This window comes from Trichechus manatus, unplaced genomic scaffold, assembly GCF_000243295.1.
Source record: "Trichechus manatus latirostris isolate Lorelei unplaced genomic scaffold, TriManLat1.0 scaffold00053, whole genome shotgun sequence".
Taxonomy (NCBI): domain Eukaryota; kingdom Metazoa; phylum Chordata; class Mammalia; order Sirenia; family Trichechidae; genus Trichechus; species Trichechus manatus.
The window spans coordinates 4,442,386-4,462,387 of NW_004443989.1; the positions used below are offsets into that span (position 1 = coordinate 4,442,386).

Genomic DNA, 20,002 nt, shown 5'->3' on the forward strand with positions numbered 1-20,002 from the left:
TTTTGGTTTTTATACCTCCTTTAAAAACCAAAAAACCAAACTCATTGCCTGTTGACTCACAGTGGCCCCACAGGACAAAGCAGAACTGCCCCACAGAGTTTCCAAGGCTATAATCTTTAAGGAAGCAGATCAGACTGCTACATCATTCTCCCTCAGAGCATATGGTGGGTTTGAACTGCCAACCTTACAGTTAGCAGCTGAGCACTTTAACCACTGCACCACCAGGGCTCCTAATACCTCTTTTAGCCTCATGATAAGCAAAATTTGTAAATGACCAATTTGATGTGCTGACTCTATTTTTTCAGATACACATTCAGAACTATTAAAATAAAACAAAAACTGTGTATAGTTGTACCACCTAAAAGGAAATCTTGATCCCCAGTCTGTCGTACCCTGGGAAGCACTGCTCCTTAGAGGGGGCTGGAGGCAGCAGTTGCATAGAGCCAGCTCCTGGGGTGCACAGAAGCCCTGCATGCTCCAGGCAGCCCTGCGGACCCCAGCCTTCTGTCCATGCCCAGAGTCCCATGGCTGACCTTGCCACAGATGTCATCGTTAAAATAGAGTTGCCTGATACAGAGTAATATTTGGGCATACTTATACCAAAAAAATTATGTGCTGTTTACCTGAAATTCAAATTTAACTGGGCATCCTGTATTTTCAGTTGCTAAATCAAGCAACCCTATCTTAAAAAACAAACACAGCTACCACGCTTTTACTATATTCTAGGCTGAGGATCTACCAGCATTTGTTCATTTAATTATTCCTCACCATGGCACTGTTGTTGTCGTTTTAGGTGTTCTGATGCCAAATTTCTAGAGAAGGAAACTGAGGCTCAAAAAGAGATGAACAGGTAGAGTACAGGGCATTTTTAGGACAGTGAAACTATTCTGCATGATACTGTAATAGTGGACACATGACATTAAGCATTTGTCAAAACCCAGAGTACCTTACAGTACAAACGGTAAACCTATGTAAAGCATGTAAACTATGGACTTTAGTAAATAATGTGTCAAAATGGGTTCATTAATTATAATAAATGTAGCATAAGAATGCAAGATGTTACTGACCAGGATCACAACAGAGGGTTCTGGACAGAGCTAGAGAAGGATGTAGAGCATAATTCTAACTCACAAAAAAAGGACCAGATTTACTGGCCTAAAGGAGACTGGAGAAACCTTGAGAGTATGGCCCCCAGACACCCTTTTAGCTCAGTGGTAAAGTCATCTCCAAGGTTCACCGTTCAGCCTGGGAGTGGACAGCCCCATACAATCAGATGGGACTAATGAGGTACAGCAGTCCAGGCACAAGGGCCAGAAGGCAGAAGGGGACAAGGAAGCTGGTAATAGGGAACCCAAGGTTGAGTAAAGATAGTGTTGATGTGTTGTGAGGTTGTTAACCATTGTCATAGGGCAACATACGTACTAACTGTTAAATGAGAAACTATTTTGTTCTGTAAGCCTTCATCTGAAGTGAGAATAGCAGCACAATTGGAAGAGCGTAGTCGATGTCACTGAACCGTGAATGCAGAAATTTTTGAAATGGTGTATCTTTGGCTATGTGTATTTTCACCAAAAAAAAAAAAAAATGAGAAGTTAGAGGATTAATACGTTGTGGGGTTGTTAACCAATGTCATAAAACAACATGTGTACTACTGTTTCATGAGAAACTATTTGTTCTGTAAGCCTTCACCTGAAGTACAATAAAATAAAAAAAATAAAAAAAAAAAGAATGCAAGATGTTAATGGCAGAAACAATGTACAGGGAAGAGGGGGTAAATGGGAACTCTGTACTTTCTGCACAGTTTTTCTGTAAACCGAAAAGTGCTAAAAAATATATAGAAAAATCAATGCAAAACAAGCCATGAAGAAAAAAAACAAATTTTTAAATAAAGACAGGATCTGACCCTGCCCTCACACGACTCATCTCACTCACCTTACCCTAATCCTGGCCCTACAGATACTGTCTTTATTTAAAATGTTGATATTATCTTCATAGATGTTTTTGCATTATTTTTATTTTTAAAAAAATGTTGTATTGAAATGTTATTTTGAAAAATAAAGTCATCACAGCAACTTCCGGCATATGCGGGCGCTGCGCATTATTCAGAGGCACAGGACCAGAAGCATATGTGATAAGCAGTGGTATCTCCTGGCCTGAGGATGGCGCCAGCCTCCCAGGCAGGGTGGCCTGCTAAGGGGCGGTCATCCTGCACAACATCTCTTTACCACCATTCCTGCCTCACCTCCTCTGCCTCCTCACTTCACATGTCAGCTCCCCAAATCCAGTTCAAAAGTCTTAAGGGTTAAGAAGACACTTTTTAAAAAGTCTAATAAGCGCTTGGCAGGGAATTAGGCATTCACATCCTCCTCACAACATCCCATAGGGTAGGCAGTAGTACATCCCTAACCTACAGATGAAGAAACTAAAGCTCAGGGAAATGAACTCTCCCACCAGGTTAGCTACTGATAAGTGGCAGATCTGGATTTGAATCTGGTTCTTTCTTATTCCAAAGTGTTTCCTCTTCACAAAAAGCCTCACTGATGCCTTGGATATATTCCAACACACACACAAAACTTTTTTTCACTAGATGCCAGGAGCAACCCCTCAGTTGTAACAACCAAAAATGGCTTCAGACATTAACAAATGTCACCTGATAACCATTGGAATAGAGCAAGGTTCCTTACAGTTCTAGAATGTGGATTCTATTATTGATTCTAAGAACAATTTAAGTACACCCACAGAGTTCTGAGTAGAACCACTAGGACAGAAACCTCACACCTCTCAGATAGTTTAGTACAGAGGTTAAGGAGCTCGGGTTCTGGGGTCCAGAAGACCCGGATTCAAGCCCTGCTTCAGCCAATTACTGGCTGTAATATTTGGCACATTATTTCACCTTTTGGGTACCTCAGCTCATCCGAAAAGTGAGGCTACTAATAACACCTGCCTCACGGGGCTATTGAGAAGTTGAATGAATTAATGTATATGAAACATTTACTACTGTGCTTGCTAAATACTAAGTGCTCCACAGAAGGTACTGCTATCATCATCATCATCAATATTTTACTTCTGTTCCCAGGGTTTCTATATTTCATGGTTTCCATATTTCTTTGGTGACAGTAACTCTATTTTTGAGAAGAGATTTGACTGAAACACTGATGTTCAAGAGATCTAATACAAGAAGATACTCACTGCTTCTTCCCATCCAGTTCCAATAACACACTCATTGGCTTTCTTGTCTTGTTCAAGCGTAATGTCACTGATATTCAGAAGACAACAAACATGATTCCTTTCGCTTCTTTCATCTGAACAAGTAGAGGTTGGTTCAGTTTCTTCTGTGTTTTGATTTTCATTATTTTCTAAATCAGTCTCACTTTTCTGACAGAGATCCATTGCTATGACTGTTTCTTAAAGTTTTTAACATCTTCTGCCTGCAGTTTGAAACGTAGATTGAACTTAGTTTTTAATATTAAATTTTTAAAAAGCAATTTAATAACTCAGGTGAAATCTTCAAGACACATTCAGGAATAGACTGAGAACAAATTAGCCATTAGTCATCCATGTCAACTATTGATATTATAAAATGTAAGGCTGATTTTGATTAAAGACTAATGGATTTAATTACAGATCAAAGTTGGGAGTAACGAAGAGGATAGGAAGACTTTAACACAGGCACTATCCCTGGTGATGGGGTACAAAGTAGGGTAAGTAATGTACATTGAAGCATCCCTACCCTCCCACTCCAAAAATGTCCTGATGATGCTGTGGTCACACCCCTCTTCCCTCCTTCCTCTTCCTAACAACCCTTGGTATCTGCTTTGGGGATCCCTGAACTTCTAAGGAAGCCGGTGAAGCATGTGGTTCAGGCTAAGTCAATAAGTACACTCCCTATCCCATACCTCTACCCCTATGTGCCCATTCTACCCCCCAAAATAAATACCGGTGCACAAAAAAAGGAAAAATAACAAGTGTTGGTGAGGATGTGGAGAAGCTGGAGTCCTCATACATTGTTGGTGGGAATGTAAAATGGTGCAGCCACTTTGGAAAATAGTTTGGCAGTTCCTCAAAATGTCAACCATTAAATTACCATATAACCCACCAATTCCGCTCCTAAGTACCTACCTGTTATGGATTGAATTGTGCCCCCCACAAAATGTGTGTCAACTTGGCTAGGCCATGATTCCCAGTATTGTGTGATTATCCACCATTTTGTCATCTGATATGATTTTTCTATGTGTTGTAAATCCTACCTCTATGATGTTAATGAGGCAGGATTAGAGGCAGTTATGTTAACAAGGCACAATTCAATCTACAAGATTAGGATGTACCTTGAGTCAATCTCTTTTGAGATATAAAAGAGAGAAGCAAGCAGAGAGGCAGGGGGGCCTCATACCACCAAGAAAGCAGCACCAGGAGCAGACTGCATCCTTTGGACCCAGGGTCTCTGCACCTGAAAAGCTCCTAGACCAGGGGAAGATTGATGACAAGGACCTTCTCCCAGAACCGACAGAGAGGGAAAGCCCTCCCCTGGAGTTGGCACCCCGAATTCAGACTTCTATTCTCCTAAAACTGTGAGAGAATAAATTTCTCTTTGTTAAAGCCATCCACTTATGGTATTTCTGTTATAGCAGCACTAAATAACTAAGACATTATACAAAAGAATTGAAAACGTATGTCCATACAACAATTTGCACATGAATATTCAAAGCAGCATTATTCACAATAGCCACAATGTGATGGACCCAAATGTCCATCAACTGATGAACAGATGAACAAAAATGTTGTTTATCTATATAATGGAATATTACTCAGCAATAAAAAGGAATAAAGTACTGATACATGCTACAACATGGATGAAAACTATGCTAAGTGAAAAAAGCCAGTTGTACGATTCCATTTATAGGAAATGTCCATAACAGGCAGATCCATAGAGACATAAAGTAGATTAGTGGTTGCCAGTGGATGGAGGAGGGGGGAATTGGGAGAGACAGAATTTCTTTTCGGGGTTATGGAAATTTTTGGAATTAAATATTGGTGATAATTGTACAACACTATAAATATAATTTAAAAAACACTGGACTGTACACTTAAAAGGTTAAAATGGTGAACTTTATGTTATGTGAATTTTATCCCAGTTAAAAAAAAAAAAAAGACTGATTCACAAGTAGGCTTGTGACCTAAACTGGCTCAATCAAAATGAACTTTTTCTGAAACTGATGAGACAAAGGCACTCTCTCGGTCCTGCTAGTCACAAACCCGTTGATACCTGTTGCCGTCAAGTCGATTCCGACTCAACAGCGACCCTACATGACAGAGCAAAACTGCCCCCCGCAGGGCTTCCAAGGAGTGGCTGGTGAATTCAAACTGTCAACCTTCTGGTTAGCAGACGAGCTCTTAACCACTACGCCACCAGGGCTCCGCTAGTTGCAAAGAAGTATATAGCCCTGGGAGCTGCTTAAAAATCACTTCTGGACTTTCACAGACCATTTCTGAATTATAAGGGGAACCAGCCTGAAGTTGAGGATGAAAATGCAAAAGGCAGAGTAAAGAGGTGGAAAGATCTCAGGTAGGCTTCAGCTTCTGGCAAAGGAGGTGAAGCTCATATTGGACCAAACTTCTAACAAATAATAACTATAAACTTGGATGTTTTTTAGCATTGAAAAATGGGACTTGGCTTTGATAATCCAAAGGATCATAATTTTTAGGAGCACAGACTCTGGTGCCAAACAGCCAGGGTTCCAATCATGTCTCCTCTATTTAACTAGCTGGGTGACCTTGGACAAGTATTTACATCTCTGGGTCTGTTTGCTCATCTATCAAAAGGGCATGATTATAGTACCTTCCCACAGTCAGGGGCTCCTCCTGGGGACCTCTCAGCTGAGGAGATTAACTCTCATGCCCGTGCAGTGAACTCAAGGGTCTAGCTTTAGTGCTGACAGGCAGACAGTGCCTTCTTGAGGAATTCTTTGCTTATGACGAGACAGAGGTCGCTGGCTGCTGGGTACACAGACCTTGCTTTCTCTCACTCAAACAAGGCCTGAAACCCATCTTTTTTTTTTTTTTTTCATTTTCTCCCGAGGTGAAGATCAGTACTTCTTATAACACTATCAGTTTAATTACCATCTCGGCTTTTATACATAGGCTTAAATTGGCATTTTGATGGTAATGAAGAAAGTCCCATTTACCTATGGAAGGTTCAAATATCTTCGGACACCAAAGGAAATGAATAAAATCTGAAAGAAAAAATGATATTATAAGTGACTAAAAACTAGAAGCACTGTTTTGTTTACAAACAGAAGCATGATTCAGGACCAGAGAGACTGTGCACATCAGCCTGCTTATTTCATATTTTGAAATTTCACTTCAGACTTTAGGGGACAGTGGTGGTTCAGTGGTAGAATTCTTGACTTCCATGCAGGAGACTCAAGTTCGATTTCCAGTCAATTCACCTCATGCACAGCCACCACCTGTCTGTTAGTGGGGGCTTGCATGTTGCTATGATGCTGAACACATTTCAGCAGAGCTTCCAGTCCAAGATGGACTTGGAAGAAAGGTCTGGAAATCTACTTCCAAAAATCAGCCAATGAAAACCCTATGGATCACAAAGGTCTAATTCACATCTTACTGGGAGATGGCCCAGGGTTGGGCAGCATTTGTTCCATTGTGCATGGGGTCGCCATGAGTTGGGGCCAACTTCATGGCAGCTAACAACAACAGAACTTCAGATTTTGCCCAGGCCAAAAAAGCACACTCAAACCTTGTTCTCTTCTGAGTTACAAATGCATTTGTCCCACAGAACTCCATGGACTTAACAAGTATACAACTCAAAAGCAAAGCCATTTATTAAAATAAATTTCAACTTGAAGTTTATATAGCAAAGAAATAGGTACTGTTTAGGAGAGATTAAGTATAGTTAACGTGTTGCTGTCGAGCCAATAGTTAGGATTCAACTCAACAAGAAAAATGCTCTGAGCTTGACTTAAACTTCATTTGAATTACCTCCACTGACAGACAACTTATACTTGGAGAGCCAGTTCCGATGGCGAAGTGCTCGACTTGACTGGTTCTCAAACTTGGCTGCACCTTAGAATCACCTGGGGAGCTTTGTAAAAAAATACTGTTGTTCGGACCCCAACCCACAAAGATTCTGATCATAATTGGTCTAAGGCACAGCCTGGCCCTTGAAGTTTTTTTTGTTTTGTTTTGTTTTCCAATTCAACAGTTTCTACATATACAATTCAGTGACACTGATTAGATTCTTCAAGCTGTGCAATCACTCTCTCCCTCCTTCTCTGAGTTGTTCCTCCCCCCTTAACATAAACTCACTGCCCTCTAAGTTTCCTAACTAATCTTTTGAGTTGCTGTTGTTAATGTGATCCAATATAGATAGATCTTGGAAGAGCATAATGTTCAAGGCAGACTTCTTCACTAGTTAAGTTAAATCAGTTTGGTTTTAAGAAGACTTCAGGGGATATTTTTGGTTTAAGGGTTAAAGATTATCTCAGGGTAATCGTTTCAGGGGTTCATCCAGCCTCCATGGCCCCAGAAAGTCTGGATCCTATGAGGATTTTAAATTCTGTTCTACATTTTCCCCCTTTTGATCAGGATTCTTCTATAGAATCTTTGATCAAAATGTTCAGTATTGGCAGGCGGGTACCATCCAGTTCTGGTGTCATAGCAGAGGAGGGCCTCAGGTTTTTTTTTTAAAGCACCCTAGGTGATTCTAAAAATCGGCGAAGTCTGAAAACTACTACTGTAATTGTTAGGAATTGCTCCCTATTTTCCAACACTGTTTTCCATGTACCCTCAAAATCCTCCACCCCCTCCCAGGTCCTAGTTCTGCCCTCCAGAGCAAAGCCTGGTAAGGGGAAGTCCATGCTAGGCTTCAGGAGGTCCAGGATACTGAAGCAGGACCCAGTGAAGGCACCAGAAAAGGTTCCAGGCACACTGTATTACAAAGTACCAAAAGAAACCCAAGTAACAATAATAATTCATGGGGAAATATACTAACTTCTTATGATCAAAAACTAAGAATCATCTTTGAGTCAGTAAATGCAGTATTATTAGTCAAATGGTCAGATTACTGCATACCAGATCTCTAGGCGCTTTTTCTGAACACCGGTCTTCTTCAAGCTGGACTACTAAAATAGAATATTGATGTTCTTTTCCTAATAAGAAAAAAATTAAGTTAACGGATAGAGTAGGCTTAATTTTAAGTTTTCCTCCTATAAACGTACCTTAAAGTTTTACTGCCCATTCTTGTCTTCCAGTGCATGTTAGCAGTTGATAAACAGAAATGCATACAACACAAAGAGCAACTAAAACAGTGGAAATGCAATTTCTTATAAACTGTATGCAGTTTTACTTTCACATCAGAATGTGGAAATCAGCACTCATAATACTCATATTTTCTGATAGTAAAATTATGCCTAATTGACAGATTTGAAGTTACTAGCTAATGTTATTCTACTTCTCTTGACTTCCAGTGAGCTTTGCAACCTGATTCAGTTAGAATCACTTTTATAAAGTATGCATCAAAATCCATACTACTGTTTTCCAAGAAAATCACATCAAAAAAACACAAAGGTCCCAGTGAAAATGCTCCCACTGGAAATGCATTTGCAGACGCAACTAGAAAATTGGATTTGGAGTACAAAGCAGGAAAGTACAAAGATATAGGCCAGAAGGTATTAAGCAACTCTATTACACAAGCTATTGAAGACTAGAACCAAAATGTACAAAGAAGAAACTGCTGACTGAGCTCCAACCCCCCAGGGCATATGCTTAGATAAACAAGGATAAGCCCCCAAAAACCTGACCCAAGAACTTAAGATATCTGGAAACAAAATGAAGAAGGTGAATGAGAGTCTAAGGAACACAGTCAATGGAAATTCACTATGATCCAGTAAATATCTGTTCTAGTAGCATTTAAAGACAGGAACAGAAAAGGAAATTTATCAGCCCCCAAATCATAAAAAACCCTAACAATTAAACATAAGCCATCAGTGACTTGCATCAAAACAATACCATCCATGGAGAGGGTGGTTAGGGAGGGAATGATGAAATAAAAGTGGCCATGAATTGTGTATGCTGTAGACGGGCACGAGGACATGGAAGTTCACTGTACTATTCTCTCCACTTTTATGTAAGTGTGAGAGTTTCTATAGTAAATGTCCTTTTAAAAGTCATTTATATAATGAGTGTTTCAAGAAATGGAATGTAGGGAAATGGTGGAGGTGAGGATACTGTGGATTTTGACCTTGAGCAAACTGAAATCAAGATATCAAAGAATGGATAACACAGTTTGTATCATTTTAAGTTGAAGTAAAGATCTTGAACAAGGATATACTGAAAAAGAACAGTATGTACAACAAAGATGTACAACAAAGATATACAAAATCAAATGATAGAGTTTATGAAGGTGACTTAGACGAATTCCATAAATAATTGTCCAATTACTCTAAAGTCAAAGTACACAAGGCCTTCCCATCAATTTACTGAACCGCAAAAGAATGGGTTGGAAATGCACAAAAAGAACAGACATTACTGTTTGGATCTTTGACGCTATATTATAATTCATGGAGTCTGCTAATGAACTGAGCAGTACAGAGACTACCAAATGCCTCTTTGTTACACATCTGGCAAAGTCAATGTAGCTTTAACACCCTAAATAATCTGTAGCTTACAGAGTGCATAGTGTTTTGCTCCAAAAATAAACAAAGGCTTCCATTAAGCTTCCATTGGTCAATTGCATAGGAGCACCAATACCACAACTGAGTAAGATAAACAGACACATTTTATGTTGCTGCTCTCATAGATGTGTTGTAGAAAATTCACACTAAAAAAGTAACTCAGCATTAAGGGAACTGGGACTTCAGTCCTACAACTGCAAGAAACCTGAATTCGGCCAATAATCTGAATGAGTGTGGAAGTGCATTCTTTCCCAGGCCCTCCAGATAACATACTAAACTAGCCTGGCTGACACCTTGATTTCAGCCTTGTGAGATCTGACACAGGAAACACAGCCATGCTGCCCTGGACTTCTGGCCTATACAACTATAAGCTAATAAATGGATGTTGTCTTAAGCCACTAAATTTGTGATTACTTTGTTACAGCAAAAATAGAAAACTAATACAGACCATAATTCAGGTTCTGCTCAAATACTTTCAATGACCAAGAGCCCATTACAAGCATTTTTTCTTTTTTCATTCCATTGGAACCTCTAAGGATTAGAATGTTCTCAAATAAAGACATTTGCAAGCCTGCAAATTTTGCTCCTCAGTCTGGTGCTCTTCCCAAAAGCAATGTATGACAGCCCTGAAAATATATGAAGCTATCATTTCTGCAGACACAAATCTCAAATTCTTCATCATCTTAAGAATGCACAATTGCTTGTCAAAGTCTCTCTTAAAATGTGGTAGGAAAAAACAGTGTCCATCAACAGATAAATAGATAAACAAAATGGGATATTATTCTGCCATAAAAAGGAATGAAGTTCTTTTTCACATGCTATGACATGAAGGAACCTTGAAAACATTTTACTGAGTGAAATAAATCAGATACAAGAGGACAAATATTGTATGATCTCACTTATATGAAATATCCAGAATAGGAAAATGCATAGAGACACAACTTTTTTGGTAGTTACAATGGGCTGGACAAAAGGGGAACGTGGAGTTACTGCAACAGATTCATCACTGCCTGGCTATATAGTCAGACTACAAACGCCTTACCCTAGATCCTAACACCTAGCTGACATATTCCTAATCTACTAAGAGTAGAGGAATGTTGATGGCCAAAAGAGGTTAAAGGTCCAGGGTGCTCATGTCAAAAGCAGACTCTAATTCTCAAAACTCCTTACTGCTTCACCCCAATTCCTCACTGGCTCTACACTGTACCCTCATCTTCCTAAAAGCTACGGGTTTATAGGAATCTCCAATCTATTGTCAGGATTTCAGCCAGAAGAAGATGGGCTTCTGGCACCCTCACTTGGAATTCTGAACGGATGTTCCTGTCGATCCCCAACAACGTGTGTTGAATGAATAGAATAAATTAATAGAAACACTGTTAGCCATGGTGGAAGTTAAGTTTCTTACCTCAACTTCAGGTATATGTAACTGGTCTTAATAGGTCTTGAAGATTGGCCTGACCATCCTGATTACAGGTAACATAGTTTCTACAGGAAAATGCCACTGGAACTCCAGCTTAATTTACAGTTTTGGAACACAACTCAGCAAGGGTTGAACCTTTGCCTCAAAGTTAAGCACTTGCACCATCCAACTTGCACAATTTGTTTACATATTCAAGGCTATAAATCTTATGTTAATTATTTGTGTCTTATGCTTATTTTTACTCACAGGACATAGTGGCCTTGATTAAATATTCATAGAATGATTCCCAGGAAAGCGATTTCTCCAGCATCCTTCTCACCAGACCATTTCTACTCCATTCTCAATTCCCAACTTTACTCCTTGCTCAACTCACATTCATTCATTAAGTGTCCAATACTGAGAATAAAAGAATAAAGCAACACCTATCTTCCCAGCTCTCACACAGATTACATTTCACATGAAATTGTAAATCATCAAGCACAAAAAATCCACCTGTCTCTCCCAAAGCCCCGGCCCCTGTCAGCTGGTTCCTCCTCTTCCCCACAAGCCCATTCCTTTCTCCCACCAGCTACTCCCCTTCTTCCATTATCTTCCTTTCTACCTCAAGTATTTTCTACCTTTCCACGTAGACGCCTTCCCTTCTTTCGATAACAATCCCCTCAGAGAAACGGTGCCCCTGGACCGACCAAGCTCCTCCCCTTCCTCCATTGGCTCCTCCCTCACAGAGCCCCGCCCTTCCAACGACTCCTCCCACTGCCCCACCCATTCCGTCCTGCTCCTCCCCTAGGCCGCACCCATTCCCATTCCAGCCCCAAGGGCGCACTACCTCGCCAGTTTGTTTCCCCGCCTCAGAAGGCCGTTTCCTTCCAATTGAGCAGTGTCTCTCGCTCCGCCGCCCGTTGGGCGCCTGGGGCCTTGCCCCGTAGCGGGGAGGCGGCCGCAGCCGCGGCCGCTCACACCCTCATGTAAAACAGAGCACGGTGGAAGGCTCCGGGGCAGTTAGTCCCGGCCGGCTAAGGGAACACTCACTCCGCTGCCAGCCTGGCCGTCGCCCAGGGTTACGGGCGCGTTGGGGGCGGGGCCGTGGGCAGGCTGGGGGGGGGGTGTCGCAGCGGAAGTGACGTAGGGGCCCCGCCTCTCGCAACAAAGTTGCACCTTAGAAGTGGGGTTGGCGGGTGCCAGTTTCCGCGTGCTCACGGCAGGCTGTGCCCGGGCGCGCGCTTTCCACGGGGCGTGTGAAGAGGCTGCCGACCCCGCTGGTACCACCTAAGGAATCCCGGCCCAGCTCGCTTTGCGAAGTACACTTTGCGAGGTACTGTGTAGCCGCGAAAGGGTCGGTGCCAACAGCCATTGCCCGTGACTGGGTTGAGAAAGCAGGGCCTTGCTGTCGATGACCCAGCACAACTGCAACAGCAAGAGCTTCTCCACCCCAGCATTGTTGACATTTGGGCCGGATAATTCTGTTGTGGGGCTGTGCATTGTAGGAGGTTGAGTGGCATCCCTGGTCTCTACTCACCGGATGCCAGTAGCAGCCGATCCCCCACATCCCAGTATGACAGCCAAAAATGTCTCTAGGCATTGCCATCTGTCCCCTGGGGGACAAAATGCCCACCTAAATCACTATGCTAGGGTTACACAGGCCAAAAACTTCACAGTAGGGTTTATTCAATTTCGCAGCACCACTTAACTTGACTGGGAGAGTACTAGTCTGAATGCGCTGGCAATACCAACGAGCACTCATTGAACTTCTGTCATGTATCACCACAGCCCTGTGAACAGGCATTGGCAGCTTTTACACAAATGATTAAAAGTACCCTACGTCAGTGAGTCCCAAACCATAAATCAGCAGAGGACATACTGCAGCATGTTAAAGACACTGCAGGACAGTCCTCCTGCCCTGATGGTGCTGGTACCCCAGATGCAGCCAGGGTCAGCAACCTCTTCTCAAAAAAACTAAACTAAAGCCATTGCCATCAAGTGGATTCTGACTCATGGCAACCCCATGTGTTACAGAATAGAACTGCTCCATAGTGTTTTCTTGGCTGTAATATTTATGTAAGCAGATTGCCAGTCCTTTCTTCTGTGGTGCTGCTGGGCAAGTTCAAACTGCCAACCTTTAGGTTAGCAGTCAAATGCAAACCCTTTGTGCCACCCAGGGACATACAAAGTCAGGCATTAGGTGGAAGAGTCTGGACTCCCAACTCAGGTGAATATTTCTGCTGGGGAAAAACATCAGCATATAAGTCCTTTGTAGCACTGGGACTAAAAGGCATTTGTAATTTAGCAAAGTTGCAGGGTATAAGGTCAACAAACAAAAATCACCAGCAATGAGCAATCTGAAAGGGAATTTCAGGGAACAATTCCATTTACAATATAATCTAAAAGAATAAAATAGCAAGGAATAAACCTAATCAGGGATGTGAATGACTTATACAATGAAAACTATAAAACACTGCTGAAAGAGATTAAAGACTTAAATAAATGGAAAGCCGTTCCAGTTCATGGATTGAAAGACTTAATATTGTTAAGATGTCAATACTACCCAAAGCGAACTATAGATTCAACGCAATCAAAATTCCAACAGCCTTTTTTACAGAAATAGAAAAACCAATCCTCAACTTTATATGGAAGGGCAAGAGACCACAAATAGTTAAAACAATGTTGAAAGAGAAGAGCAAAGTAGGAGGACTCACATTTACTGATTTTAAAACATACTATACAGCTACAGTAATCAAAACAGCTTGGTACTTGTATAACAATATACACATAGACCAATGGAATAGAATTGAGAGTCCAGAACTGAGAAATAAACCCACACATCTGTGGTCAACTGATTTTTCACAAGGGTGCTAAGTCTATTTGATGGGGAAAGAAGAGTCTCTTCAATAAATGGTACTGGGGAAATCAGATTTCCACATGCAGAAAAATGAAACCGGATCTATGCCTCACACCACACACAAAAACAAATTCAAAATGGATTAAGGACCTAAATGTGCAAACTAAAATCATAAAATTCTTAGAAGAACAAGGAGGGGCAACACTGGCAGACCTAGCTTTCAACAGTGGATTATATAATATAATAACAAAAGCACAAACAGCAAAAGACAAAATAAATAAATAGGAACTCAAAAAATTTAAAACTTTTGTTTATCAAACGACTTTACCAAAAAAAGTGAAAAGACAAGCTACCAGCTGGAAGAATATCTTTGGAAACCATGTATCTGACATGAATCTAATAACCAAAATATATATAAAACTTCAACAACAACAAAAAGTTATAACCATAAAATGGGCAAGGACTCGAATAGACATTTTTACCACAGAGGACATTCACATGGCCACAAAACACGTGAAAAGATGCTCAGCGTCATTAGCCATCAGAGAGATGCAAATCAAAACCACAGTGAGATACCATTTCATTCCCACTAGGATACCTAAGGTTTTTTTTTTTTTGTTTGTTTTTTTAAAAAAAAAAAAGAACAATGGAAAATAACAAATGTTGGTGAGGATGTGGGGAAATTGGAACCCTTATCCATTGCTGTTGGTAATGCAAAATGGTACAACTGTTCTGGAAAACTGTGGCAGATCCTCAAAAACTAAAAATAGAACTACCATAATATGACCTAGCAATTGCACTCCTACGTATATACCCAAAGATTTGAAAGCAGAGACTCAAAAAGAGATGTGTACATCATTATTCATTGCAGCACTATTCATAATAGCCAAAAGGTGGAAACAACATAAATGCTCATCAGCAGATGAATTGATAAACAAAATGTTGTACATATATACAATAGAATACTACTCAGCCAGCAGGAGAAATGAAGTCTTGATACCTGCTACAGAATGGATGGAGCTTAAAAACATGCTGAACAAAATAAGCCAAGCACAAAAGGACAAATATTGTATGAGCTCAGTTAATATAAAAAGACAAAAAAAGGCAAATTTATAGAGACCAAAGTTGTCTAGTGGTTACCAGGGGCTGGAGGGAGGGGAAAAGGGAGATTATTGGTGAAATCACATGGATTAAGAGTAGGGTTGCACAGCTGATTATTGTAATTGCTGTCAAAAAGTTGTACACCTGTAAAAAGTTGAATTGGCAAAAGTTGTGTGATAGATATATTTACAACAACAACAACAAAAAGAGTAGCTGCTGAGGCTGCTTATGTACAACCGAACACCTCATGAGATTTGGTTCCTTGGTTTGGAAGTTTAGGGTCATGGTTTCATGGAACATCCCAATTAATTGGCCTAATAACATATTTAGTGCTTTTATTCTACCTCCTAGTTTGCTGTGTAGTACCTGGGGTCTTAAAAGCTTGCAACAGCCATCCACCAAGGCACAACAATTGGCCTCTCTTCTCCTGGAGCAACAGAGGAAGAATAGTCAGGAATAGGAGGAAGATATGAGATGTGTGGCTAATTACCTCCATGAACAACTGCCTCCTTTGCTATGAGAACAGAAGAACTAGATGGTGCCTGGCTACAATTACTGAACTTTTTTTTTTTTTTGGATAAAGAAGTTTAGTTGTTTTTGATCCCCGCAACTCAGCCATTCCACCTCTTTTATTTAAATGTCAGATCCAAAGTCACACACAGAAGCACTGAGGATCAAACATGCACAACATCCACAAGGCAGCTAATAGGTACGCACAGGCCACCTCTCACAATATGATGATGGAGAGAAAGTCTTCCAGTCACAACCATCGTTAATAGTTTTGTAGCACTGATCTTGCATCTATTTTGTGGACCCTCCATGAGTGCAAGGTCAGTGCTTCTCATGTGATACCCAAGAAAGCCCACTGAAAGAAATTAAATACCAAAGAATATGATTTTGTTGGTGACGATCGAGCTTTGGAGGACCATAAACCATTGTAATATCTAAGATTTTTTTCACCCCCAAGAACCAATTTTTTGTCCCTTTGGGGTCAGTATCACCTCTGCTGAGAATGCATGCTCTACATGAATGTTTGTGTTATTGAACAATTGGGAACATGTTCTTGTGGTCTGCTTCTTCTTCATTTAGCAGGTATTATACATTCTATGCCATTCACCTTATTTCCAATAACCTTATACTTAGATTATTTCTATAGTAATACTTAAAAATACTGGAAAAGTTATAACATTCACAAAGTAGAGGGAATTGTATAAACCCCCTTTAAACCCATCACCAGCCTCATCAATGATCAACTCATGGCCAATCTTGCTTTATCTAGACCAGGGGTTAGAAAACTATGGGCATTGGACCAAATCCAGCCTGCTGTTTTTCTCTTTTTTTTACTTTTTAATATTTTATTATAATTCTGGAGAAAGTATACACAGAAAAACAGGTTCCCATTCTACACATAATGTTCGGTGACATTGGTTACATGCTTCACATTGTGTCAGCATTGTCATTATTTCTGTTCTAGTTGTTCCATTCCTATTAACATAGTCTCACTATCCCAACCTTGTCATTTATGCTTTAGAATATCCATCGTCTGTTTGGTCTCATATATGTAATTTTTTTTAAGTAATTTTTTACTTTTGGAGCTAACCTGCTATTTAGTTAAAAGGTGACTTCGGGGGATAGTTTCTGTTCAAAGTTCAGAGTGTCTCAGGGCAATAGTCTCAGAGATTCATCCAGTCTCAGTAAGTCTGGTAAGTCTGGATTCCTTGAGAATTTGAAGTTCTCTTCCACATTTCTCTCCCTTTCTAGAAGGATCCATCTATTGTGTTCCTGGTCAGAATGTTCAGTAGCGATAGCCAGGCACCATCTAGTCGTCTCTTCTCAAGGTAGAGGAGGTCATAGTTCATGGAGACAATTAGTCCTACAGTCCCATTCCTTCTCTGATTCTTTGGTTTTCTTCTTTTGCTCCAGACAAATAGAGAATAATAGTTATACCTTAGATGGCTGCTTTCAAGCTTTTAAGATCCCAGACACTACTCACCAAACTAGAATGTAGAACATAAACTTTATGAATTATATTATGCCAATTGACTGAATTGTCCCATGAGACTATGACCCTAAGTCTTCAAACCAAGAAAACTAATCCTGAAAAGTGATTAGTTATGTCCATAGGGTTTTCAAGGCTGTAAATCTTTATGGAGGAGCCCTGGTGGCGCAGTGGTTAAGAACTCAGCTGCTAAGCAAAAGGTCAGCAGTTCGAATCCACCAGCCACTTCTTGGAAACCCTATAGGGCAGTTATACTCTGTCGTATAGGGTTTCTATGAGTTGGAATTCGACCCCACGGCAACGGGTCTGATCTGGTCTAATCTTTTTTTTTTTTTTAATTCTGCTTTAAGTGAAAGTTTACAATTCAACTTGGTTTCTCATACAGAAATTTACACACACTTTGTTATGTGACCCTATTGCTCTCCCTATACTGTAACAGCACACTCCTCCTTTCTACTCTCGATTTCCTGTGTCCATTCAACCAGCTCCTGACCCTCTCTGACTTCTTATCTTGCTTCCAGGCAAGAGGTGCCCATTTATTCTCATGTATCTACTTGAGCTAAGAACACTCCTCACGAGTGTAATTTTATGTCTCTTAGTTCCAGTCTAATCTTTGAAGAGTTGGCCTCGGGAATGGTTTTAGTTTTCAGATAACAGAGAGTCCAGGGGCCATGTCCTCCAGGGTCCCTCCAGTCTCAGCTAAACCATTAAGTCTGGTCTTTTTACTAGAATTTGAGTTCTGCACCCCACTTTTCTCTTGCTCCATCAGGGGCTCTCTGTTCTGTTCCGTGTCAGGGCGGTCATTGGTGGTAGCCGGGCACTATCTCATTCTCCTGTTCTCAGGCTGATGGAGTCTCTGGTTTATGTGGCCCTTTCTGTCTCTTGGGCTAATACTTCCCTTGTGTCTTTGATGCTCTTCGTTCTCCTTTTTCCAGGGGGTTGGGACCAATTGATGCATCTTAGATGGCTGCTCGCTAGCTTTTAAGACCCCAGACGCCACTCACCAAAGTGGGATAGAGAACATTTTCTGAATCAGTTTTGTTATGCCAGTTGACCTAGATGTCCCCTGAAAGCATGGTCCCCAGATCCCCACCCCTGCTACTCTGTCCCTCGAAGTGTTTGGTTGTATTCAGAAAACTTTTTAGCTTTGGTTTAGTCCAGTTGTGCTGACTTCCCCTGTTGTGTTTTGTCCTTCCCTTCACCTAAGATAATTCTTGTCTACTATCTAGTTAGTGAATACACCTCTCCCTTCCTCCCCGCCCTTGTAACCATCAAAGTATGTTTTCTTCTGTGTTTAAACCTTCTCTAGAGTTCTTACAACAGTGGTCTTATACAGTATTTCTCCTTTTGCAACTGACTAAATTCACTCAGCATAATGCCTTCCAGATTCTTCCATGTTATAAGATGCATCGTTATTCTATATCATTGCATAGTATTCCATTTTGTGAATATACCGTAATTTGTTTATCCATTTGTCCATTGATGGGCACCTGCGTTGTTTCCATCTTTTTGCTATCATGAACAGTGCTGCAGTAAACATGGGTGTGCATATATCTACTCGTGTGCTGGCTCTTACTTTTCTAGGATATATACCAAGGAGTGGGATTCCTTCATGGTATGGTACTTCTATTTCTAGCTTTTTTTTCCTATTATATATGTATATATAGCTACACACATTCATGTATGAAATTATTTCATATATAATCATATAATTTAGATATAAGGAAACTGACATTTTGGTTATTCTTAAATGGTGTTTACATTTCTGTCAAGGTTAATAAAAAATGGATATTGGAAATAGAAATAAATGAAAGTAAATTAGAGTATAATATATGAACAGGTTAATTTTTTGTTTTCTTTTGTTTTATTATAAAGGCATGAAGAATGCAAGGAGACTAAGGAAAAGTAACTACAGACTTAAAAAACTACAGACTTCAAAACTTCATTCCTCTATTTGTGTAAAGTAACTTGACTGTATCCTCTTTATCCTGAAGTTATTTAGAGTACATTTGTGACCATAGAACCTTTTTTTTTTTTTTAATTGAGGAAGAGAGTTTAAGAATAACTAAGTCTAAATGAAGATTAAGGCACCCTGGTAGAACAATTGTTAAGGGCTCAGCCGTTTATGGAAAGGTTGGTGGTTTGAACACAACAGCCACTCCCGGGGAGAAACACTTGGCAATCTGCTCCCACAAAGATTATAGCCTAGGAAACTCTATGGGGCAGTTCTTCTCTGTCACATGGGGTCGCTCATTGACATATAACAACAAATAAAGATTTCCCCTCTCTCAACAGACATTACCCTCTCCCCCAAAAAGATGATAGCAGATAGAATTATTATCATTAATGTATGACATTATAAAATCTTACTAATAATCTCTATAATATTCACTCCCTACTGTTCCATTTTTCAAAAGTATAAAAATAACATCTTTATAAGATTTCACAATTACTTAGTGGATAAAAAAAAAGCATAGGCCTTAGTTAAATTCATTATTTTATTTGCTTGTTTTTATTTGTTTTAATAAGTTCTTTTTTTTTTTTTTAGTTGTAGGAATATTTGGAATGCATTTCTTATTTACATTAATATTAGTTTTAAGTCTTTAAACATAATGTATTACAAGTTTGGTGCCTCTGTTATATTCTAATAAGTTATTTATATTTTATTAGCACAAATACAAGTTCTGAGAATTCAAAATATGTTAACTATTTTATTTCTCAGCACAAATACTAAATTTATTGATGATATTGAGCAAAATAGAATAACCTGCAATAAACTCCCTACACTAGCTTATTCTTATTTTAATAAACATATTTGGTTTTATATTCTTTTTCATTGAACTTTAGGTGAAGGTTTACAGAACAAATGGTTTCTCATTCAACAGTCAGTACACATATTGTTTTATAACATTGGTTAACAACACCACGACATGTCAACACTCTCCCTTCTCGACCTT

General features: G+C 39.9%; 2 protein-coding genes across 2 annotated transcripts in view; both read right to left on the reverse strand.

Annotated features, from left to right (window-relative positions):
* The window catches only part of CMC2 (C-X9-C motif containing 2), a 90,023-nt gene extending 78,059 nt beyond the window's left edge, over positions 1-11,964 (reverse strand). Inside the window, exon 1 of the mRNA XM_023732532.1 lies at positions 11,936-11,964. The gene's annotated coding sequence lies outside the window, so the exon portion shown is untranslated. The remainder of the gene's footprint in view (positions 1-11,935) is intronic.
* Positions 1-12,032, reverse strand: part of CUNH16orf46 (chromosome unknown C16orf46 homolog) — a 13,877-nt gene extending 1,845 nt beyond the window's left edge. Inside the window, exons 1-5 of the mRNA XM_012555946.2 lie at positions 11,936-12,032; positions 11,356-11,505; positions 8,089-8,165; positions 6,183-6,230; positions 3,190-3,428 (exon numbers count right to left, since the gene is read on the reverse strand). Of these exons, the coding sequence (XP_012411400.1) occupies positions 3,190-3,390 (201 nt within the window). The 5' untranslated portion in view covers positions 3,391-3,428; positions 6,183-6,230; positions 8,089-8,165; positions 11,356-11,505; positions 11,936-12,032. The remainder of the gene's footprint in view (positions 1-3,189; positions 3,429-6,182; positions 6,231-8,088; positions 8,166-11,355; positions 11,506-11,935) is intronic.
* Between the last annotated feature and the right edge of the window lie 7,970 nt (positions 12,033-20,002).